General features: G+C 40.1%; 1 protein-coding gene across 22 annotated transcripts in view; it reads right to left on the bottom strand.

The window, feature by feature from the left end:
- Positions 1 to 25,578, bottom strand: part of LOC125725295 (cytochrome b5-like) — an 82,333-nt gene that overhangs the window by 18,102 nt on the left and 38,653 nt on the right. For 7 of the 22 annotated variants that reach the window (XR_007387417.1, XR_007387418.1, XR_007387419.1 and 4 more), the window contains 4 exons: positions 24,886 to 25,078; positions 24,475 to 24,579; positions 23,089 to 23,181; positions 22,413 to 22,854 (listed from right to left, as the gene is read on the bottom strand). Coding sequence is in view for 9 of the 22 variants with exons in the window: in XM_049002111.1 (XP_048858068.1) it covers positions 22,816 to 22,854; positions 23,089 to 23,181; positions 24,475 to 24,579; positions 24,886 to 25,078 (430 nt within the window). In the remaining 13 variants the exon portion in view is untranslated. Of the gene's footprint in view, positions 1 to 4,572; positions 4,586 to 6,948; positions 8,013 to 8,595; positions 8,689 to 10,177; positions 10,283 to 10,588; positions 10,782 to 14,966; positions 15,400 to 15,633; positions 15,727 to 17,019; positions 17,125 to 17,430; positions 17,624 to 18,802; positions 18,963 to 22,412; positions 22,855 to 23,088; positions 23,182 to 24,474; positions 25,079 to 25,578 lie in introns of those variants that run through there. The other 15 variants (XR_007387428.1, XR_007387426.1, XR_007387429.1 and 12 more) reach the window with 13 other exon arrangements.

Genomic DNA, 25,578 nt, shown 5'->3' with positions numbered 1-25,578 from the left:
CTCACCCAATAAACATAACCAACTCCAGTTAATTATAAAAGCATGTTGAAACGAACACTTACTGTATCCTTAATGCACAGACTTTGAATGTACTGCTGATAGGCTACTTCATTTAATAGAAAAGGAACAAGTCTGCCACTGTTTTTTCAGAGATTACCAACTCAGACGCATTTTACTATATGGCGGAAACCTTGGCTATCTTCAAGCGACAACTCAAAACTTTCCTTTTTCAGAAATACCTGAAGTAGTACTCTGTATTCTTACTCAGCTCTTTTTGGTGTGTGTGTGTATGTGTACAAAAAAAAAAATTGTTGCACTTTCTCAGCAGTGTTCGGATAGATGGTATGCATAGCTTGGGTCCTTATTGAGCTAGTATTGGAAAAATTTATCGCAGCATCTTAAAGCACTTATGTAAGTCGCTCTGGCTAAGGGCGTCTACCGAATACTGTAAGTGTAAAGATTTTGATGTGCAGCTTGAGAAAGAGTACATTGGAAGAAAAAATGAAGTTACAAACTTGTGGAGCCGTGATGAAGCACGATTTATTCCAGTAATGAAATTAAATCCACAACGTGCCTTGAATCACTACCACCTGTTAACTTCTGATTTTTGACACTGTGCTGGAGTCGAGGAAGCAGCAGCTATGACTGATTTGCATCAAAGTGCCAATAACAATCCAATTCTTTTCAACGGCTTATTGGTACGAACAAAGAAAACCAAGTTGCGCATTTTTTTATTGCCCAAATTTCACTGCCTGCCTCAAATCCACTCCAGTCCCCTTTATGTGAACAGTGAGAACCAGACAGTCATAAGAGGTAAACAGTGTTGCGTTAGGTTCCTTAAAGGCAGAATAAGCAAGATTTAACAGTTTCTGTTCGTAAACTCACCATGCAAAGTTGGCCCCTCTTCTCCTGAGGAGCAAGTGAGACAGATTGTGTGTGTGTGTGTGTGTATGTGAGAGAGAGAGTGAGAGAGAGTGCAGCGGTGGTCAACAAGCAAGAGAGTGAATGAAGAGAGGTATAAATAAACACTGCCACACCTCCACTCCTCCCTGCACAACCCAGACTGAATGCACCCAAGTAGGTTTGGCAATACGAGTAATTTAGTGCTGCTAAACCTAGTCCATTAATACTGAAAAACCTCATCCATTAATGCCGCTAAACCTCGTCCATTAGCGCTGCTAAACTTCGTCCATTAGTGCTGCTAAACCTAGTTCACACACAGGAAATTAAGTTATATTAGTGGGATGTCTAAATCTGTCTGATCCAAATCCATAAGATCCCACTCCCTTCACAGATACATAAGATCCCACTCCCATCACAGATACATAAGATCCCCCTCCCTTCACAGATACATAAGATCCCGCTCCCTTCACAGATACATAAGATCCCGCTCCAATCACAGAGCCATAAGATCCTGCTCCCATCACAGATACATAAGATCCTGCTCCCATCACAGATACATAAGATCCCGCTCCCTTCACAGATACATAAGATCCTGCTCCCATCACAGATACATAAGATCCCGCTCCCATCACAGATACATAAGATCCCGCTCCCATCACAGAGCGATAAGATCCCGCTCCCAACACAGAGCCATAAGATCCTGCTCCCATCATAGAGTTATTATTCCATCACAAATTTCTTGAGCCCAGTCATGATTCTCTTATAGAAGATCACAACAGTAGGGCTGGGTAATATGGCAGTATTATCGGTATTCGATGATATCAGACAAATGACCCAGGGTCTGTTTCATGAAGCCAGTTGAGTTCTAAGTCAGATAACTTGTCCGATTTAAGTTAGTCTGGGTACATGTAAGTGAATGAAGACAAAGTCCATTTAAACTGGGGTACCTTAAATCCTGCTACATTATTCAGGCCCCTAGTCACCTTCTGAATAGTGATTGCCAACAGCAGAACTGGATTAATAGGTCATTTTTCATTTTTACCTAGATGTACATCAATAGCATGAGACAAAATGTTATGACTTCTATTAACAGGGTTCCAGCATACCCCCATTACAGAGGCAACATACATGGTACTATTAACTGGTATGACATGTGGTAAGTGTGATTATTACTTAGAGCAGGGGTGGCCAGTCTTATCCGGAAAGGGCCGGTGTGTATGCAGGTTTTCGCTGCGACTCCCTAATTAGATTTCTAATTGGAGGACTGATTGGCTGAAGAGTCCTCACACCTGGGTTTGAACAGCTGACCTACAGGTTACCCCAAAAACCTGCACACACACCGGCCCTTTGTGGATAAGACTGGCTAACCCTGACTTAGAGCCAAAGAAGAAAACATATTTTAAAGCATGTATTAAACATTTCATTATACAAAAATTACATCAGAAACTTTGCACAAGAACTGGATGACAGATTAAGAGCAAACTATCCAAAACTGCACCTTCACACGTCCAAGAGAAATGCACAAGAAACTAATCTGGCCCAAGCGACAAGCTTTAACTATTCACTCACGGGAATTTTTAAGATAGACTTGGCTTTATGGGGTAAAGCAATCTGAACCTCTACAGAGGTGTCCTTTGTAGCATGTGTATTGCAGCTAATATGTATAGAACAACATGGGACAGATACTGGTATGAGAACTGCCATACCATTGGACAAATCATCATACTTTTCCCAGGAAAAAAAATCAGACCTATTACAATAGGAAATATACAGGCCCAGAGAGCTTCGGGTAGTTGGTTGGCAAAATATAATTACACCTCTTAAACAGCCAACACAGTTGGTTGCACGTGTGGACACGCTCTCATGAGTTGATAGGCTCTGTGTTGAAGCGTGTATTTCTTTTACCCTCTCCGTTCTATAATCGGTTAAACGGTGAATTATGAACACCCCATACATTTAGCTGTTTCTTTTGACTCCCCTCATTCTATAAACCTCTGCCCATCTTCTAATGCAGTAACGTTTATCTGTAATTATGGTCTTCTTGGGGATGAAACATTTCTCATGACTGCCAAAGTAATTTCCATGGGATATGACGTGAACACTGAACTAGCGTCAGGTCTGTTTATCTGTAAGAATAATTAAATAGTGTGATATACAATTGTCATTTATTCGATTTACATCTGTAGGTTGCAGCCTATTTAGCAGCATTTCAATAGTGTACACCAGTGAGCAATGAAGGATGTAATTTCATATCGCAATCGGTAAGCGATTCCACGGATACATTCCCCGTCGTGGCAGAGCGTGCATGTGTACAGTATCATGTATGGGGCGCCGTTTGTAAAGGTACTAAACATTTTTGTACTTGCCACTTTTTCAACATTTAATGCAATTTTCTGACATTTAGCAAGGAGTCAATGGTGTTGTGGATCATCAGATTTTTTTACTGTGTATATTATGTTCAAAATTGTTTATCATATGTAAATTTTGTAATGACCAGATTAAAAGAAATAAGATCTCCGATGGTTGCTGCAGAAAAAGGATTTATTAACAGCGAGAGTGGTTCGGTTATGTCCCACACACAACTCGTGCAACCGCACCCAAAACTACTCCCCAAAAACCGACTCCCCCCCCTCACGTCCCACGTCACACGCAATTCCATAACCACACCCTCATAAACACAGAACCTAACTTGACAGAATAACATCGAACACATAATACCTGAAGGTATTACAATATAAATGGTATGTCTATATATAAATATTAAATGTAAATGTTAAATATAAATGTTACATGTTAACTTGTATCTAAATGTTAAATGTAAAACTAAATTTAAGTTAAGGTGGAAGTTAAATATAAATGCTAAATGTTAAATATAAATGTTAAATGTAGACTCTAAATGTTGAAAACGTATGCAAATTACCCACCGCCGTCTGCATAGAAATGGGCGGTACCGACGAGAGCGCGCTAAGTGGTGGCAGGTTAGGGCTGAGGCAGGACAACATGGCGAATTCCATTCACTTAGAGGCCATAGAATGTGCAGTTTTGGCAGGTGTTTGCGCTGCGTTACATGGTATTGCTACACAGCCGGGAGCAAGACCATGTACACCTTCCACTGTGACATCGGGAAGTTATGAATGTATTTTGGGGCGGGAGGGGGATCAGTAGTATCGTATAAATTGGCCTTAAATATTTCCCACCATACTTTCGTTGGTGGCGGCAGTTCGTAAGATGCTGCTGCTGAACGTTTTGTTCGGAAATGGCAAGAAATTACTTGAAAAACGGCAGGTCCAATCGCAGGAACTATTAGCACAATAATGTCCTGCTAGGTCGGATCATTTGACATTTTTTAGTCCGTGTGTCCTTAAATGCAACATGGGGATGAAAAGTTAAGCACTTTAAGCAGAATGTGATACATATATTGTAGCCATTTATTCACCTTAACTTTACAATTAATAAATAGTACACTGATCAAGTTTGAACATATTTTTACATTCACGATATTTAGAGCACACATTTCACAGTTAGCTGATCTTGTTACATTTCCATAATGCAAAGTCTACTTATTTTAAAATCTACTTATTTTACTTACTTCAACCACTCTCTTTTGTGGTGCACAGTCAATGAATGGATCCATAAGATCATTACCGGACCTTTTGCTGCAAACTCTGCAGTTAATGAATGGCTGTAAAAACACACAAAAACACTATTGAAAGAGTTAATAAATGTATATATATATTTTTTTTTTAAATGTGTAGATATATCAAAGATATATCTAAAGATTTAGGGCAAAGCTGTTGGACTGCAGGATTTAATCACACGAAACAATTTTAGGGGAAAGAGCTTCCAAAGCAGGGTCACCTTAAGGCTATATCATACAAAGCAAGTACAACTAAAAGTATTAACAACAAATCCCGTTTAACTGAACACTGCTCTGTATTTAAATACTGTCCTCCGATCAAGCCAAGTGACCCTGATTACACCGCTGAGAAGTGTACTACGAAGCGTGTTTACTGGCTTAGCCAGGTTTCTAGAGGCGTATTTCCAAGCTTTAGATACTATGAATTGTAGTTCACTATTTAAGCAAGATAAATTTAAATGGTAATTCACACTGCACACCTAAACTGCTCTGATCAGGTTTAATTGCTGGCTTACTGATTAAAACATGTGTTAAGTCCCGCCCTTTCACCACAAACGTAGCCTATATATATGTATTTTTATTTTTTTCTTATAACTTCTTATAACTTGTAATATGCTGGTGTACTGCTGCTGGAAACTAGAATTTCCCAGAGGAATCTTCCCGAGGGATTAATAAATTATCATCCATCTATCTATCTATCTATCTATCTATCTATCTATCTATCTATCTATCTATCTATCTATCTATCTATCTATCTATCTATCATCTATCTATCTATCTATCTATCTATCTATCTATCTATCTAGGAGCCCCCCTTTGACTGAATAGTAGGGATGGGTAATACCACTGATTTTCCTTTCGATCCGATACCAAGTAATACAGAGATGCTATCCCGATGCTGATATTCGGTGCCCCTTTATGAACCACTTATCAAAGGGTGGATATCAGTTTGCATCACTAGTTTGCAATGCCAAAGAGGGCCCCATTATATAAATTCACACAGATTCTGATATGGAAACCCCACATTACAGGAAAAGAAGCACATAGATGATTTCACTGGTGAGCTTGTAATTATGTATAGCTGTGTCTTGTCATTTTGTTTATTTGTATGTTTTTGATTATATGGCTCATGTGCATGGTGTTAGTGCAGACTTAAATGTATATCAAATATTTTTGAATATATTATAATTGTCCTGAAAGCACAGTTAGGGACAACCCACAGGGTGATCTGGAAACTGAGAAGGATTTTATTACATAAACAAGAAAAAAAGGGACCATGAGAGGTCAAAACAAAGGCAGGAAGGTGGCTCAAGGACCAACCAAGGGCTAAAACTAAAGTAGAGGAACCATCCAGGGAACACTAGCACAAACAGGAGACACATTGTAACACTTACTACATGTGTGATAACTGACAAAGGAACAGGGCCAGGGCAGGCACATATATACACTGACAACAAGAGCTAAACGAGGGACAGCTGTGGACTGTTAACAAGGTACTTGGAATAGGAAAACTACGAGAAACAGAGGTATCAGGGCATAACAATGAACTAGACACATGCAAGGATAACTAAGAGCAAATGCCGCAAAACTAGAATCAATACAGAAATACAATCACACAAAAAACATAATAAACATGCAATCATCAGATAAGGGGTCAGGAAACACCACACTATCCACAACAGTTAGGAAATGGATGATTACTAAGCCGCACACTCAGCCCATTTAGCCACGTGGCAACCTGGGGCACAGAGGAAAACACAAGGACTAGTGAACGTGCTAAGCACAGGATCGAATGGAATGGCTTCACAAACAGGGAAAAAACAGACAAGACAGGACAAGGAAGTGACTGATCCTGACCAGGCTGTATTTGTGAATCCATGTAATGTGTGCTTTATAGAAAATGTAAACTATTAGGACACCTGGCCATTATACCTACAGGAACTTTGACATCTCATTCTATATCCATAGGCATCAATATGGAGTCGGCCGCCCCTTTGCAGCTATGACAGCTGCCACTCTTCTGTGAAGGCTTTCCACAAGATTTTGGAGTACGTCTGTGGGAATTTTTGCGCATTTATCCAGAAGAGCATTTGTGAGGTCAGGCACGGATGTTGGACGTGGAAGCCTGGCTCGTAATCTCGCAAAAGTGTTCATTGAGTTTGAGGTCAGGGCTCTGCACAGGCCAGTTAAGTTTTTCTGCACCAAACATACCCAACCATGTCTCTTTAGACCCTGCTTTGTGCACTGGGGCATGGTCATGCTATAATAGATAAGGGCTCTTCCCCAAACTATTCCCATGAAGTTGGAAGCATAGAATTGCCCAAAGTGTCTTGGCATGCTGAAGCATTAAGAGTTCCCTTCATTGGACCAAAGGGGCCTAACCCAACCCCTGAAAAACAGCCCCATACCATTATCCCTCCTCTTCCAAACTTCACAGTCGGCACAATGCAGTCAGGCAGGTAACGTTCTCCTGGCATCTGCCAAACCCAGATTGGTCCGTCAGACTGCCAGGCAGAGAAGCGTGATTCATCACTCCATATTTCCTGTGCTCCAGAGTCCAGTGACGGTGTGCTTTTTACCACTCCATGCAACGTTTGGCATTGCTCTGGGTGATGTTTGGCTTGCATACAGCTCTTCAGCCATGTGACCCCATTCCATGATGCTCTCGGCACACAGCTTTTCTGCTGGGGTTAATACTAAAGTTAGTTTGTAATTTTTAAGTTACTGAGTCAACAGAGCGTTGGCAACTTTTAGGGTGACCCCCCTCTATGGATTCAATATCTTGTTGACTTTTGCAACACTGACTGTTAACATTTATGTTATAACGCATGAAGAACGGCCAACCTCAGCTGGAACATTATGTGATTTCACCTTGAGATGTTTCTTTTTCAATTCCAGGTTGACATTGAAATTTATTGTTGAATGTGATGGCAAATGAAACATTACAAATTGTTTTAATAGACTGTTGTTATTGTTATGACTGAACAATGAATCACATTGTTGATTTTGTACAGCTGTTACCCCCAGTAGAAACAAAGAGAATGAAAATAGAAACTTATCCATTTATATCTTGAGTACATCTGGGTAAAATTAGTCAACAAAGTGTTAAAAAGGAATTGGATGCAAATAATATTTCCTCAGCTATCTGCCAGAGGGACCTTAATCAGTACATTTTTGCTGACAGCACACTGCAACATTTCAACAATCGGTCTGTTGGTAAGAGTGCAAATGAAATGTCAATGTAAATGGTGTTAAGTAGATCATCTGGTTAACTGCAACTGGATAAGAAAAATTTAAATGCTGTATTACATCCTGATTTCAGCTATATAACAAAGCAAAGCATTTTCCCTCCCAGTTTCCTCCTCTGGTCCACGTTGCAGGACCATCAGCCATCAGAAACAGCCCAGACAGTCATGGCAGTGTCAGATCCGATAAGACGTTTATCAGAAGGACACATATTACTTCGTTTGTCCTGAAATGTAACATGGGGATGAAAAGTTAAGCGGTTTAGTCAGATTGGAGTCGTTTATTCAGCAGTGGCAGCGCCAGTGACTTAATGCTACAGGTGCTATAGGGGAGTGAGATTATTTAGAGCGGGTGCTTTAGCTTTTCAGCTTATGTAGATGGTGTATAGAAGCACACAGCTGATAAGCTACAGTATGTAGGAGGATAAAATATGAAATTCTAACGTCTAGCTCACAGAGCCTCTATGGGTACTTTGAACAAAAAATACATTACAAGTATGCAATAAAAACCGCAAAAATGTCTTACACAATATACAGATTTTACAGATAGTTTAAAAAAATGAAACCAATCTTTTGGGGGTGCTGTGGGGGTACTATGGTCATTGCAGGAGGAGCTAGAGCCCCCCCCCCCCCCAAGCTTTTCCCTGGTGCTGCCACTGATTAAAAGTAACTTTGTCATTAATAAACAGTACTCTGATCAAATTTTTGCATGTACAAACACAATCAAAGTTTAACCACATGTTTAGACACAATTCACACACCTGTTACATTTCCATGATGCTAAGACTCTCAAATCTAATTTACACTTACTTCATCCACTCTCTTTTGTGGTGTACAGTCAATGAATGGATCCGTAAGATCATTACCAGACCGTCTGCTGCAAACTCTACAGTTAATGAATGGCTGCAAAAACACACAGACACACAAAAACAGTGTTTAAAGAGTGGTGGGAAATAAATACAATGACAGAAGGTGTAGTAAAGATATATCTGAAGATTTAAGGCAGAGCTGCTGGACTGCAGGGTTTAATGACACAGAACAATTTTAGGGGAAAGAGCTTCCAAAGCAGGGTCACCATAAGACTATATCATACAAAGCAAGTACATCTAAAAGTATTAATGACAAATCCCGTTTAATTGAACACTGCTCTGTATTAAAATACTGCCCTCCGATCATGCTAAGTGATTACACTGCTGAAGGGGGTACTACAGAGCGTGGTTACAGGATTAGCCAGGTTTCTAGAGGCTTACCGAGTTTTAGATACTATGAATTGCAGTTCATTACTTAAACGAGATAATTTTAAATGATAATTCACAATGCACACCTAAACTGCTCTGATCAGGTTCAATTGCTGGCTTTCTGATTAAAACAGGCATTAAGTCCAGCCCTTTCAGCACAAACGTAGCCTACATAGGAGCGCCCCTTTGACTGAATAGTAGGGATGGGTAATAACACTGATTTTCCTTTCGATCCGATACCAAGTAATACAGAGATTCTATCCCAATACTGATATTCGGTGGCCCTTTATGAGCCGCCTACCAAAGGGCGGATGTCAGTTTGCATTACTAGTTTGCAATGCCAAAGTGGGCCCTTATATGTAAATATACACAGTCTGTGACAAAGAAACCCCATGTCAACATGCCGAGTTAATTACCACCATCATAGCATCATTTAATGCTGATTGCAGTAATCTGAGTTGGTTAACCCGGCTCTATTGAGTTAACTCTGGCTATGTAAAACCCGCTTTGTAGTACAGCCCACAGGTCTTTAAATAAGGCCAGCTAGGGTTCATAGCTCGAGGCAAAATCTACAGGTCGCCCCTCAGATGATTAGCGTTTGCTTCTGTCTGGTAATCCAGCCTTTTGCCTTTGCTCTACTAAAATTTCAGAATAACATGAAGGACCTGCATGTTTGAGGCTCATTATTTATGTGTTTGTTTGTTTGTTGCTGGCCAACTTTCTCCCACAGGGCATTGAAAAAATGATCACGGACCGAAATTCATTTGTTAATTGACATTTTCACCAGGGCAGCATGGTGGTGCAGTGGTTAGCTTTCAGCAAGAAGGTCCTGGATTAGATCCCAGGTCCTTTCTTTGTGGAGTTTGCACGCTCACCCTGTGTTCATGTGGGTTTTCGCTGGGGGCTCCGGTTTCGTCCCACAGTCCAAAATGTGTGCAGGTTAGGCTGATTGGCGTGTCTAAATTGGGCCTGTAACTGTGTGAGTGTTGGCGCCCGTCCAGGGTTGGTTCCCACTTGCGCCTAGTGTTCCCAGAATAGGCTCCGCGACCACAGTTAGGATGCAATGGTTACGATGATGGATGGATGGATGGATGGATGGATGAATGGACGGATGGACATGTTCACTGCTGACAGTCCAGTGACTCATTACTTACCCTATTGGTCATAAACACGCAGTCATCCCGATGGTCTGGTTCAGCTGACTTTGCACAGTTTGTTGCTCTCAAGAGAATCTCAATGTCAATATAGTCATTGCTGATCTAAATCACATAAACGTGTTATATACAAAATTGCCTACAATGTTTTTAATGAAAGTCTATATAAAATAACAGTAATCAGCAAAAGATGCAAAGCTGTCACAGACTGGAATGCAACAGATTCAGAGGGAAACTTTGAGAAGGTAAAATAGACCAGGGCTGAGATATAAAACCATCACTTTCATTGTGAAGAGACATTAAGCATCATATGCATTGAAATAAAAAAAACACAATCAATGTGATACTCATTAGTTCAGCTTGGAGATGATGAAAGTTTCACATTTTTGTAAACGTTTTCTCAGTAGTTACCTTTGGACGGCCCTGGATGTTATAGAAATTCATGTGCTGACTGGTTCCTTGATGAGCTTTTTCGACTGCGAGTTTAATGGCCGTCTTGTAGAGTGCAGGGAGACTGTGGTAATCTTGCTGGGCCTCTGTGGAGATAAGCAGAACTCCACAAGCCAACACCAGAACCAGCAGGCGGGTCATCTTCCTCTCAGAGCTGGGGGGAGAAATAGGACTGAGGACACTGGTCTGTGGTCCCCTTATTCAGCACGTCCAGGGGGGTGTCCTCCACCCAAAACAAACAGACCTTTATATGATACAACAGTCCTGGATTAGAAATATGTTTGATGAAATATAAATAATTAGTCAGTACAGTAGATGGAGCCCTGGGGTCGAATTCTACTATCAGACACCTAAGTTGTGCCACATCTGAGAATGGCTATGCGTCTTTCCCCGTCGGCAGCTTGGTCGCACCCAGTGATGATCCCGAAAAAGGAGGCGTAGTGTAAGACGTCTAATTAATTCGTCATGTAGACAAGGGGGTTACGCCCTCAATAATTTTAGTAACAAAGAAGACAGAACATAGACTTTAATTTACTGTGTGACTCAAATTACTTGAATCGAAACCTTTAGTTTGAAAAAATAAAGAATCCATATACTCTTGGGGATTCTTGATTCACCGTTTATTCAAAATAATCTGTTGTGTTCCATAGAACAAATGCGTTAGTTATACAGTATTTACCCAACAGAGGGTGCTACCAAAAAGGTATCAGATATATGTAACGGAAGAGTAAAATTACTTGACACTAATGAGCCCTGAAACTTATTATTGCGATGAATACAAAACACCATCCCGCAAACAAGCGAATATGCCTTAGCAATAGATACCTGTAGTATTAGTAATATATTAATATTAGTAACATGTAGTGGAAATTTACACAGACATTCCCTTATTCATGACTTTTTTTAATTCTTAATTTTATTTTATTTCATCTAAACCTCCAATGCTGACAGACTTGTTTTCCCATTTCACTGTAATGTTAACCCTGTGTGAACATCCATATGAAAAATAAATTGAAACATGAATTTGAAACTTGTCAATTTAGAATGCATCGTTGATAAATGAGTGACACAATCAGCTGCATAATCGGCGTCAACCGCCTGCTACTCGCGTCCCGCAAGGTGCGAACGCGTAACCAAATAAAACTTAACGGAAATCGGATTCATTTTAATGTCGCAACTCTCTGCTCTGAACAGCCACATTATTTGTACACTGTAAAAATTGACGGATATCCCTGTAATGTTACAGTGAAAGGTTATTATATCAAACAATATCATATCGACTGTCAGTGAAAGGCACACATCTACACCATTAAGCGTAAAATGGTTACCAGTTAGGGAATTCTCCTGGTCCAGTAGGTTCACCTGTCTTTGGGTAAATGTCGAGTTGCGCGGAATAAATATATCATAGACTGAGCCTGGAAATGCGTAGAATAAACACATTATGGGTTGAACCCGGAAATTTGACACCGAAACTCAGGATTCGGCCGTATGAATTTAGGGTTAATTGCCACTTCGAATGCGCAGGGTTGCCAACTTTAAGGCTTTACTTACCGCAAATCTTTTAAAATTGGCTAAATCAAAAGTCTTGGGATATCTTGCAAATCCTACAAACTATTTACAATGTATTAAAACTGTTACATAGATAATGCCTCGAACTGAAAATGTCACGCCAGCCAGCTGACAAAAGTTGACGACACTGAATCTGAAGAAATAAGGGGCATCAAGCGGGGGGCGATGTAATTTACCTGGCGCGTGGGACACGGCATTTTCCCAATCAGATGATCGCCCAAGATCCGGACAGGTATATTGTATGGAGAGTATTTTGTAACAATATTCAATAAATCAGTCTTGGCAACTTTGGTCACTTGGATGGCGTGAGATTTTCAATTCGAGATAAGTCTGTACACGCAGTTACATATATATAACAGTTTTATTACCTTGTTAATAATCTGCATCGTTTGCAAACTATCCCAGTACTGTTGATTCAGCTAATTTTAGATTTATAATTGAATAATATAGATTTGCTGTAAGATTTCTTGCGTGAGTCTGACCGTCCGAAAGCGTGAGTGTCACGCTTTGCAACCCTGAAAATAACTTGGGCTGGGGGTGGAGATTTTTTTCTCCCCTGGCCCGAGGAGAACACAAGGTGGGGGTGCTCGCGTGCACGAAAAACGCCCCCCCTCCTCCACGTTCACGAACACTCCAACAGTACAGCGTAAAATGAAACATCTCAATATTTACCTTTAAATATCTTACTTATTAAAATTACTCACTTGCCACTTTTCCCCAAACTCTTATTTTGTGTTATTCATGCCATATTATTGAAACATTAATATTCTGAAAAATAACTTAGAATTCGTTTGAACTTACTGAAAAACTTACTCCTTTTCCATTTCCTTTGAGAGCAGTGCTTTTCTCGTGAATTCAAACAAATTGTTCTTCAGTAGCCTCGTACAGTCTAGGCTACGCTGCCACCAGGCGGTGTTGGGGTATGAATAAATAATTTAAGAGAACAAAATGACTTTAAATTAAAATAGCAGATATAATTATATGCATATACGAGCAATTTCACTGCTGTTACCGGTATTAAGGTTTTCCCGTTTCCCTGCAGGGTCATCCAATAATGATGTTGTCCAATTGATTTTTTTTTTTTTTTACAAATATCCACCCATTATATTGTACGACTAGAAACAGGTCAAATTCAAATTTATACAAGTTAAACTCATGGTAACATGAACCGAAACTAACAGCAGTATTAACATAGATGATGATAAATATGACAATTACTGTGTCAGTCAATCTGGCATTATAAATTCCCGCGTTGTATGAAGTACAAATGTAAATTAGATTGGTATAGCATTTTATGCAATGAACTGAGAACGGTACTATGCAAGAGAATTACAACGATATTTAGTGCTTTTAACTGAATGACAAATTCATTATTTTCTTCCCCAAATACGATAAAATGTTACGTTGACTGTAGAAATGGGTGAACATCAAACTGGCAATGAAATACACAGCTGACTAGCGCGTTAATGGGAAGTTCAAAGCAATACGATTTGAATAGTTTATAATATGAAAATCAATCATTATCGAAAAATGTGTAATCTACTGTAATTGGCGTCCCATCCAGAGGGTGCCCCTGTCATGTGCCCTGTGATGGACTGGCATCCCATCCAGAGGGTACCCCTGCCTTATGCCCTGTGATGGACTGGCATCCCATCCAGAGGGTACGCCTGCCTGGTGCCCAGTTTCCAGGCCTCACCATGACTCTGACCAAGGTAAGCAGCTGGAAGATGGATGGATGGGTGAACTAAGATGTAGATAAACAAAACAATATGAACTATACAATTAAAAAAATACAGTTATAAAATATTTAGGGTATTTGGGTATTTTTTTGATGTTTTTTTCCCCTCTGCTGAGTTACATTAGAATTTTGGGGTTCCGTGTTTTCAGAATGAGGCGCACAGTTGAGGTACATTTGGTTTAAAAACAGGACATCATTACAGAGTAATCTTTTAAATACAGTATCCAGAATTAGTAACTTATGAATGAAAAGCTTTTGATGTGCAGCTTGAGAAAGAGTATAAGAGAAAAGTGAAGCCACACACTTGTGGAGCTGTAATGAAGCACGATTTATTGCAGTAATGGTGAACTCAGATTACAGGGGAGGAAAGGACAGTGCACTTTGGGTTTGCTTTGTTTGAATACAGTTTGCACCACCTTATATTACTTGTTGCACTGTTTACTAACTAATGACCCTCCTGTTTGTACTGAACATTGTATCAGTAATTAGATTCACAATGTCCCTGGAATCACCACCACCTGTTAACTTCTGATTTATGGCACTGTGTGGGGGTTGTGGAAGCAGCAGTTGTGACTGACCACACCACAGCACCTCACTATACTTATTGCACTGTTGATTTACCACATACACTGTATAATCAGGGTATTGAGCACATTTCTGTGAACATGAAGTGGTTCAGAAAGGAACACAGAATTTTATTTTTCTGTATGGGAGGATCCCTTAATATAAAGGATAAGTGGCATCTCTGCGCAGAACCGAACTTCTTTCCCCCTTCAATTGTAAAGGCTGAGAAATGTTTCAAGGCAGCCAGAATGAAAAACAGCTGAAAATGGTCTGAGGTACGTCTGAGTACGTCTGCTGATTTTTCCTATAAGTGAAACTCGATCCGTGTGAAGCTGATAATGTAACAAGCTTAACCAAAGAATGTTAATCGTATAAACTCACATAAACAGCATAAAACCAAGGTAGAGCTGTGCCCTGTGTCTGTCTACGCAAAACAATATAAATCAGTATACAGCTAATACAATGAAGGAGAGTAATGGATTCATTTTATTTTTATGTTAGTAATTGCATTTTATTGATGTGTGTCATTATTTCGAAAGAAGTATTAGAAATTAGAAAGTTTACCACTTCTGGTAAAAAAAAACCTCGGTCTTGTGTCCCGCTCTACAGTGCTGATATTTCCTGAATTATCCAGCAGAGGGACCTTAAGCAGTGCATTTTTACTGACAGGACACTGCAGCACTTGCTCTGTTGGTAAGAGGATGTCATTGTAAATGGTGCTAATTAGTTCATCTGGTTAACTGGAATTGCATCAGAATAATAAAAATGTTGTAAGTAAAGCATTTAATCTCCAGTTTCCTCCTCTTGGGACACTGCAGGACCATCAGCAATCAGAAACAGCTGGACAGTCAATTTCAGCTTTTTAACCCACGGGTCTTTGACACAATCCCAGCCTTTTGTCCTGGAATGCAAAATGAAGATAGAAAGTTAAGTGCTTTAATCAGATTGTATATAGATTGTAGTCATTCACCAACATTAAATATATATTAATCATTATTAAATAATACACTGATAAAATTTTACATGTACGAGCACACTCAAAGTTTGACAGCATATGCTGAGCACACTTTTCACAGTAAGCTGATCTTGTTACATTTCCATAATGCTAAGACTCTCAAATCTAATTTACACTTACTTCATCCACTCTCTTTTGTGGTGCACAGTCAATTGATGGATCCGTAAGATCATTACCAGACCGTTTGCTGCAAACTCTACAGTTAATGAATGGCTGCAAAAACACACAGACACACAAAAACAGTATATAAAGAGTGGTGGGCAATAAATACAGTGAGAGAAGGTGTAGTAAAGATATATCTAAAGATTTAAGGCAGAGCTGCTGGACTGCAGGGTTTAATGACACAGAACAATTTTAGGGGAAAGAGCTTCCAAAGCAGGGACACCATATGGCTATATCATACAAAGCAAATACATCTAAAAGAATTAACCAACAATGACAATGGTAATTCACACTGCACACCTAACTTGCTCTGATCTGGTTTAATTGCTGGCTTTCTGATTAAGTCCCGCCCTTTCAGCACAAACGTAGCCTATATAGGAGCCACCCTTTGACTGAATAGTAGGGATGGGTAATACCATTGATTTTCCTTTCGATCCGATACCAAGTAATACAGAGATTCTATCCCGATACTGATATTCGGTGACCCTTTATGAGCCGCCTACCAAAGGGCGGATGTCAGTTTGCATCACTAGTTTGCAATGCCAAAGTGGGCCCTTATATGTAAATATACACAGACTGTGACAAAGAAACCCCATGTCAACATGCCGAGTTAATTACCACCATCATAGCGTCATTTAATGCTGATTTCAGTAATCAGAGTTGGTTAACCCGGCTCTATTGAGTTAACTCTGGCTATGTAAAACCCGCTTTGTAGTAAAGCCCACAGGTCTTTAAATAAGGCCAGCTAGGGTTCATAGCTCGAGACATAATCTACAGGTCGCCCCTCAGATGATTAGCGTTTGCTTCTGTCTGGTAATCCAGCCTTTTGCCTTTGCTCTACTAAAATTTCAGAATAACATGAAGGACCTGGATATTTGAGGCTCTTTATTTATCTGTTTGTTTGTTTGTTGCTGGCCAACTTTCTCCCACAGGGCATTGAAAAAATGATCACGGACCGAAATTCATTTGTTAATTGACATTTTCACCAGGGCAGCATGGTGGCGCAGTGGTTAGCTTTGAGCAAGAAGGTCCTGGATTAGATCCCAGGTCCTTTGTTTGTGGAGTTTGCACGCTCACCCTGTGTTCATGTGGGTTTTCGCCGGGGGCTCCGGTTTCGTCCCACAGTTCAAAAAGTGTGCAGGGTAGGCTGATTGGCGTGTCTAAATTGGGCCTGTAACTGTGTGAGTGTTGGCGCCCGTCCAGGGTTGGTTCCCACTTGCGCCTAGTGTTCCCAGGATAGGCTCCGCGAGCACAGTTGGGATGCAATGGTTACGATGATGGATGGATGGATGAATGGACGGATGGACATGTTCACTGCTGACAGTCCAGTGACTCATTACTTACTCTGTTGGTCATAAACACGCAGTCATCCCGATGGTCTGGTTCAGCTGACTTTGCACAGTTTGTTGCTCTCAAGAGAATCTCAATGTCAATATAGTCATTGCTGATCTAAATCACATAAACATGTTATATGCAAAATTGCCTACAATGTTTTTAATGAAAGTCTATATAAAATAACAGTAATCAGCAAAAGATGCAAAGCTGTCACAGACTGGAATGCAACAGATTCAGAGGGAAACTGTGAGAAGGTAAAATAGACCAGGGCTGAGATATAAAACCATCACTTTCATTGTGAAGAGACATTAAGCATCATATGCATTGAAATAAAAAAAACACAATCAATGTGATACTCATTAGTTCAGCTTGGAGATGATGAAAGTTTCACATTTTTGTAAACGTTTTCTCAGTAGTTACCTTTGGACGGCCCTGGATGTTATAGAAATTCATGTGCTGACTGGTTCCTTGATGAGCTTTTTCGACTGCGAGTTTAATGGCCGTCTTGTAGAGTGCAGGGAGACTGTGGTAATCATCCTGGGCCTCTGTGGAGATAAGCAGAGCTCCACAAGCCAACACCAGAACCAGCAGGCGGGTCATCTTCCTCTCAGAGCTGGGGGGAGAAATAGGACTGAGGACACTGGTCTGTGGTCCCCTTATTCAGCACGTCCAGGGGGGTGTCCTCCACCCAAAACAAACAGACCTTTATATGATACAACAGTCCTGGATGAGAAATATGTTTAATGAAATATAAATAATTAGTCAGTACAGTAGATGGAGCCCTGGGGTCGAATTCTACTATCAGACACCTAAGTTGTGCCACATCTGAGAATGGCTATGCGTCTTTCCCCGTCGGCAGCTTCGTCACACCCAGTGATGAACCCGAAAAAGGAGGCGTAGTGTAAGACGTCTTATTAATTGGTCATGTAGACAAGGGGGTTACGCCCTCAATGATTACAGTAACAAAGAAGACAGAACATAGACTTTAATTTACTGTGTGACTCAAATTACTTGAATCGAAACCTTTAGTTTGAAAAAATAAAGAATCCATATACTCTTGGGGATTCTTGATTTACTGTTTATTCAAAATAATCTGTTGTGTTCCATAGAACAAATGCGTTAGTTATACAGTATTTACCCAACAGAGGGTGCTACCAAAAAGGTACCAGATATATGTAACGGAAGAGTAAAATTACTTGACACTAACGAGCCCTGAAACTTATTATTGCGATGAATACAAAACACCATCCCGTAAACAAGCGAATATGCCTTAGCAATAGATACCTGTAGTATTAGTAAAATATTAATATTAGTAACATGTAGTGCAAACTTACACAGACATTCCCTTATTCATTACTTTTTTTAATTCTTAATTTTATTTTATTTTATTTCATCTAAACCTCCAATGCTGACAGACTTGTTTTCCCATTTCACTGTAATGTTAACCCTGTGTTAACATCCATATGAAAAATAAATTGAAACATGAATTTGAAACTTGTCAATTTAGAATGCATCGTTGATAAATGAGTGACACAATCAGCTGCATAAACGGCGTCAACCGCCTGCTACTCGCGTCCCGCAAGGTGCGAACGCGTAACCAAATAAAACTTAACGGAAATCGGATTCATTTTAATGTCGCAACTCTCTGCTCTGAACAGCCACATTATTTGTACACTGTAAAAATTGACGGATATCCCTGTAATGTTACAGTGCAAGGTTATTATATCAAACAATATCATATCGACTGTCAGTGAAAGGCACACATCTACACCATTAAGCGTAAAATGGTTACCAGTTAGGGAATTCTCCTGGTCCAGTAGGTTCACCTGTCTTCGGGTAAATGCGCGGAATAAATAAATCATAGACTGAGGCTGGAATCGCGTAGAATAAATACATTATGGGTTGAACCCGGAAATTTGACACCGAAACTCAGGATTCGGCCGTATGAATTTAGGGTTAATTGCCACTTCGAATGCGCAGGGTTGCCACCTTTAAGGCTTTACTTACCGCAAATCTTATAAAATTGGTTACATCAAAAGTCTTGGGATATTTTGCAAATCCTACAAAGTATTTACAATGTATTAAAACTGTTACATAGATATAAATGCCCCGAACTGAAAATGTCACGCCAGCCAGCTGACCAAAGTTGACGACACTGAATTTGAAGAAATAAGGGGCGTCAAACTGGGGGCGATGTAATTTCCCTGGCGCGTGGGACACGGGTTTCTCCCAATCAGATAATCGCCAAAGATCCGGACAGGTATATTGTATGGAGGGTATTTTGTAACAATATTCAATAAATCAGTCTTGGCAACTGTGGTCAGTTGGCTGGAGTGAGATTTTATTACCTTGTTCATAATCTGCATAGTTTGCAAACTGCCCCAGTACTTTTGATTTAGCTATTTTTAGGTTTATAATTGAATAAAATAGATTTGCTGTAAGAATTCTTGCGTGAGTCTGAGAGTCTGTATCAACGTGAGTATCAACGCTTAGCAAACCCTGAAAATAACCTGGGCGGGGATGGAGATTATTTTTCTCCCCGGGCCCGAGGAGGACACAAGGCGGGGGTGCTCGCGTGCACGAAAACCGCCCCCACCCAGTTCCCGCGTTCACCAGCACACCAACAATAAAATTAAACATCTCCGTATATCCTACTTATTAAAATTACTTACTTGGCACTTTTCCCCAAACTCTTATTTTGTGTTATTCATTCTATATTATTCAAACATTAATATTTTGAAAAATAACTTTTATTATTTTCGAATAATTTAAGAGAACAAAGTGACTTTAAATTAAAATAGCAGATATAATTATATGCATATACGAGCAATTTCACTGCTGTTACCGGTATTAAGGTTTTCCCGTTTCCCTGCAGCCCTCTAATGATGTTGTCCAATTGATTTTTTAATTTTTTTTTACAGATACCCACCCATTATATTGTACAACTAGAAACAGGTCAAATTCAAATTTATGCAAGTTAAACTAATGGTAACATGAACCGAAACTAACAGCAGTATTAACCTAGATTATGATAAATACGACAATTACTGTGTCAGTCAATCTGGCATTATAAAATCCCGCGTTGTATTAAGTACAAATTTAAATTAGATTGGTATAGCATTTTATGCAATGAACTGAGAACGGTACTATGCAAGAGAATTACAACGATATTTAGTGCTTTTAACTGAATGACAAATTCATTATATCCTTCTCCAAATACGATAAAGTATTACGTTGGCTGTAGAAATTCGTAAACATCAAACTGGCAATGAAATAAACAGCTGACTAGTGCGTTAATGGGAAGTTCAAAGCATTACGATTTTAATAGTTAAGAATGTGATCCTAAAACATTATCGAAAAATGTGTAATCTACTGTAATTAAGAATACAGCATTGTGCCGTGGAGGGCTGGCGTACAAGTGGGAATTAGGGTGGCATAGTATTTTATGCAATGACCTGAGAACGGTACTATGCAAAAAATTTAAACTATATTAAATGCTTTTAACTGAACTAGAAAGTCATAATTCTCGTTCCCAAATATATTAATGAGCCCCTTATTGGTGGAGGGGTATGATCCCTTTCTGTGGGCATTGGTGGCTCGATGCTCAGGGAAGTGCAGTTGTCATTGAAAAATTGCAGGTTCGAATCCCCAACCAGCACAGCACCACTGAAATATCCTGAGCAAGGTACCGCCCCAAGGCACTGAATTAGCTGCCCCCTGCCATGTCACATATGGATTAAATGCAGAGAAACATTTCATTGTTGTGCACTGTGTGCTGTGGTGTGTCAGCAATGACCACTGATCTCTAAATTCTAATTCTAAAGTATTACATAGTTGAATAGTGTGTTAAGGAGAAGTTCAAAACATCACAATTTTAATAGTTAAGAATGTGATCATCAAACATTATGAAAAAACATGTAGTCTACTGTATAAGAAAAAATATGAAATTAAGGTCTCCCATCCAAGGGGTGCACCTGCCTTATGCCCTGTGATGGACTGGCAACCCATCCAGAGGGTACCCCTGCCTTATTCCCTGTGATGGACTGGCACCCCATCCAGAGGGTACCCCTGCCTTATTCCCTGTGATGGACTGGCATCCCATCCAGAGGGTACCCCTGCCTTATGCCCTGTGATGGACTGGCATCCCATCCAGAGGGTACCCCTGCCTTATGCCATGTGATGGACTGGCATCCCATCCAGAGGGTACCCCTGCCTTATGCCATGTGATGGACTGGCATCCCATCCAGAGGGTACCCCTGCCTTATGCCCTGTGATGGACTGGCATCCCATCCAGTGGGTACGCCTGCCTGGTGCCCAGTTTCCAGGCCTCACCATGACTCTGACCAAGGTAAGCAGCTGGAAGATGGATGGGTGAACTAAGATGTAGATAAACAAAACAATATGAACTATACAATTAATAAAATACAGTTATAAAATATTTAGGGTATTTGGGTATTTTTTTGATGTTTTTTTCCCCTCTGCTGAGTTACATTAGAATTTTGGGGTTCCGTGTTTTCAGAATGAGGCGCACAGTTGAGGTACATTTGGTTTAAAAACAGGACATCATTACAGAGTAATCTTTTAAATACAGTATCCAGAATTAGTAACTTATGAATGAAAAGCTTTTGATGTGCAGCTTGAGAAAGAGTTTAAGAGAAAAGTGAAGCCACACACTTGTGGAGCTGTAATGAAGCACGATTTATTGCAGTAATGGTGAACTCAGATTACAGGGGAGGAAAGGACAGTGCACTTTGGGTTTGCTTTGTTTGAATACAATTTGCACCACCTTATATTACTTGTTGCACTGTTTACTAACTAATGACCCTCCTGTTTGTACTGAACATTGTATCAGTAATTAGATTCACAATGTCCCTGGAATCACCACCACCTGTTAACTTCTGATTTATGACACTGTGTGGGGGTTGTGGAAGCAGCAGTTGTGACTGACCACACCACAGCACCTCACTATACTTATTGCACTGTTGATTTACCACATACACTGTATAATCAGGGTATTGAGCACGTTTCTGTGAACATGAAGTGGTTCAGAAAGGAACACAGAATTTTATTTTTCTGTATGGGAGGATCCCTTAATATAAAGGATAAGTGGCATCTCTGCGCAGAACCGAACTTCTTTCCCCCTTCAATTGTAAAGGCTGAGAAATGTTTCAAGGCAGCCAGAATGAAAAACAGCTGAAAATGGTCTGAGGTACATCTGAGTACGTCTGCTGATTTTTCCTAAAAGTGAAACTCGATCCGTGTGAAGCTGATAATGTAACAAGCTTAACCAAAGAATGTTAATCGTATAAACTCACATAAACAGCATAAAACCAAGGTGGAGCTGTGCCCTGTGTCCGTCTACGCAAAACAATATAAATCAGTATACAGCTAATACAATGAAGGAGAGTAATGGATTCATTTTATTTTTATGTTAGTAATTGCATTTTATTGATGTGTGTCATTATTTCGAAAGAAGTATTAGAAATTAGAAAGTTTACCACTTCTGGTAAAAAAAAACCTCGGTCTTGTGTCCCGCTCTACAGTGCTGATATTTCCTGAATTATCCAGCAGAGGGACCTTAAGCAGTGCATTTTTACTGACAGGACACTGCAGCACTTGTTCTGTTGGTAAGAGGATGAATGACATGTCATTGTAAATGGTGCTAATTAGTTCATCTGGTTAACTGGAATTGCATTAGAATAATAAAAATGTTGTAAGTAAAGCATTTAATCTCCAGTTTCCTCCTCTTGGGACACTGCAGGACCATCAGCAATCAGAAACAGCTGGACAGTCAATTTCAGCTTTTTAACCCACGGGTCTTTGACACAATCCCAGCCTTTTGTCCTGGAATGCAAAATGAAGATAGAAAGTTAAGCGCTTTAATCAGATTGTATATAGATTGTAGTCATTCACCAACATTAAATATATATTAATCATTATTAAATAATACACTGATAAAATTTTACATGTACGAGCACACTCAAAGTTTGACAGCATATGCTGAGCACACTTTTCACAGTTAGCTGATCTTCTTACATTTCCATAATGCTAAGACTCTCAAATCTAATTTACACTTACTTCATCCACTCTCTTTTGTGGTGCACAGTCAATTGATGGATCCGTAAGATCATTACCAGACCGTTTGCTGCAAACTCTACAGTTAATGAATGGCTGCAAAAACACACAGACACACAAAAACAGTATATAAAGAGTGGTGGGCAATAAATACAGTGAGAGAAGGTGTAGTAAAGATATATCTAAAGATTTAAGGCAGAGCTGCTGGACTGCAGGGTTTAATGACACAGAACAATTTTAGGGGAAAGAGCTTCCAAAGCAGGGACACCATATGGCTGTATCATACAACACAAGTACATCTAAAAGAATTAACCAACAATGACAATGGTAATTCACACTGCACACCTAACTTGCTCTGATCTGGTTTAATTGCTGGCTTTCTGATTAAGTCCCGCCCTTTCAGCACAAACGTAGCCTATATAGGAGCCACCCTTTGACTGAATAGTAGGGATGGGTAATACCATTGATTTTCCTTTCGATCCGATACCAAGTAATACAGAGATTCTATCCCGATACTGATATCCGGTGCCCCTTTATGAGCCGCCTACCAAAGGGCGGGTCTCAGTTTGCATCACTAGTTTGCAATGCCAAAGTGGGCCCTTATATGTAAATATACACAGACTGTGACAAAGAAACCCCATGTCAACATGCCGAGTTAATTACCACCATCATAGCGTCATTTAATGCTGATTTCAGTAATCAGAGTTGGTTAACCCGGCTCTATTGAGTTAACTCTGGCTATGTAAAACCCGCTTTGTAGTAAAGCCCACAGGTCTTTAAATAAGGCCAGCTAGGGTTCATAGCTCGAGACATAATCTACAGGTCGCCCCTCAGATGATTAGCGTTTGCTTCTGTCTGGTAATCCAGCCTTTTGCCTTTGCTCTACTAAAATTTCAGAATAACATGAAGGACCTGGATATTTGAGGCTCTTTATTTATCTGTTTGTTTGTTTGTTGCTGGCCAACTTTCTCCCACAGGGCATTGAAAAAATGATCACGGACCGAAATTCATTTGTTAATTGACATTTTCACCAGGGCAGCATGGTGGCGCAGTGGTTAGCTTTGAGCAAGAAGGTCCTGGATTAGATCCCAGGTCCTTTGTTTGTGGAGTTTGCACGCTCACCCTGTGTTCATGTGGGTTTTCGCCGGGGGCTCCGGTTTCGTCCCACAGTTCAAAAAGTGTGCAGGGTAGGCTGATTGGCGTGTCTAAATTGGGCCTGTAACTGTGTGAGTGTTGGCGCCCGTCCAGGGTTGGTTCCCACTTGCGCCTAGTGTTCCCAGGATAGGCTCCGCGAGCACAGTTGGGATGCAATGGTTACGATGATGGATGGATGGATGAATGGACGGATGGACATGTTCACTGCTGACAGTCCAGTGACTCATTACTTACTCTGTTGGTCATAAACACGCAGTCATCCCGATGGTCTGGTTCAGCTGACTTTGCACAGTTTGTTGCTCTCAAGAGAATCTCAATGTCAATATAGTCATTGCTGATCTAAATCACATAAACATGTTATATGCAAAATTGCCTACAATGTTTTTAATGAAAGTCTATATAAAATAACAGTAATCAGCAAAAGATGCAAAGCTGTCACAGACTGGAATGCAACAGATTCAGAGGGAAACTGTGAGAAGGTAAAATAGACCAGGGCTGAGATATAAAACCATCACTTTCATTGTGAAGAGACATTAAGCATCATATGCATTGAAATAAAAAAAACACAATCAATGTGATACTCATTAGTTCAGCTTGGAGATGATGAAAGTTTCACATTTTTGTAAACGTTTTCTCAGTAGTTACCTTTGGACGGCCCTGGATGTTATAGAAATTCATGTGCTGACTGGTTCCTTGATGAGCTTTTTCGACTGCGAGTTTAATGGCCGTCTTGTAGAGTGCAGGGAGACTGTGGTAATCATCCTGGGCCTCTGTGGAGATAAGCAGAGCTCCACAAGCCAACACCAGAACCAGCAGGCGGGTCATCTTCCTCTCAGAGCTGGGGGGAGAAATAGGACTGAGGACACTGGTCTGTGGTCCCCTTATTCAGCACGTCCAGGGGGGTGTCCTCCACCCAAAACAAACAGACCTTTATATGATACAACAGTCCTGGATGAGAAATATGTTTAATGAAATATAAATAATTAGTCAGTACAGAAGATGGAGCCCTGGGGTCGAATTCTACTATCAGACACCTAAGTTCTGCCACATCTGAGAATGGCTATGCGTCTTTCCCCGTCGGCAGCTTCGTCACACCCAGTGATGAACCCGAAAAAGGAGGCGTAGTGTAAGACGTCTTATTAATTGGTCATGTAGACAAGGGGGTTACGCCCTCAATGATTACAGTAACAAAGAAGACAGAACATAGACTTTAATTTACTGTGTGACTCAAATTACTTGAATCGAAACCTTTAGTTTGAAAAAATAAAGAATCCATATACTCTTGGGGATTCTTGATTTACTGTTTATTCAAAATAATCTGTTGTGTTCCATAGAACA

The sequence above is a fragment of the Brienomyrus brachyistius genome, unplaced genomic scaffold, assembly GCF_023856365.1.
Source record: "Brienomyrus brachyistius isolate T26 unplaced genomic scaffold, BBRACH_0.4 scaffold64, whole genome shotgun sequence".
Taxonomy (NCBI): Eukaryota; Metazoa; Chordata; class Actinopteri; order Osteoglossiformes; family Mormyridae; genus Brienomyrus; species Brienomyrus brachyistius.
Note: the sequence above shows the minus strand (reverse complement) of the source record. Positions and strands in the feature narration are given on the sequence as shown.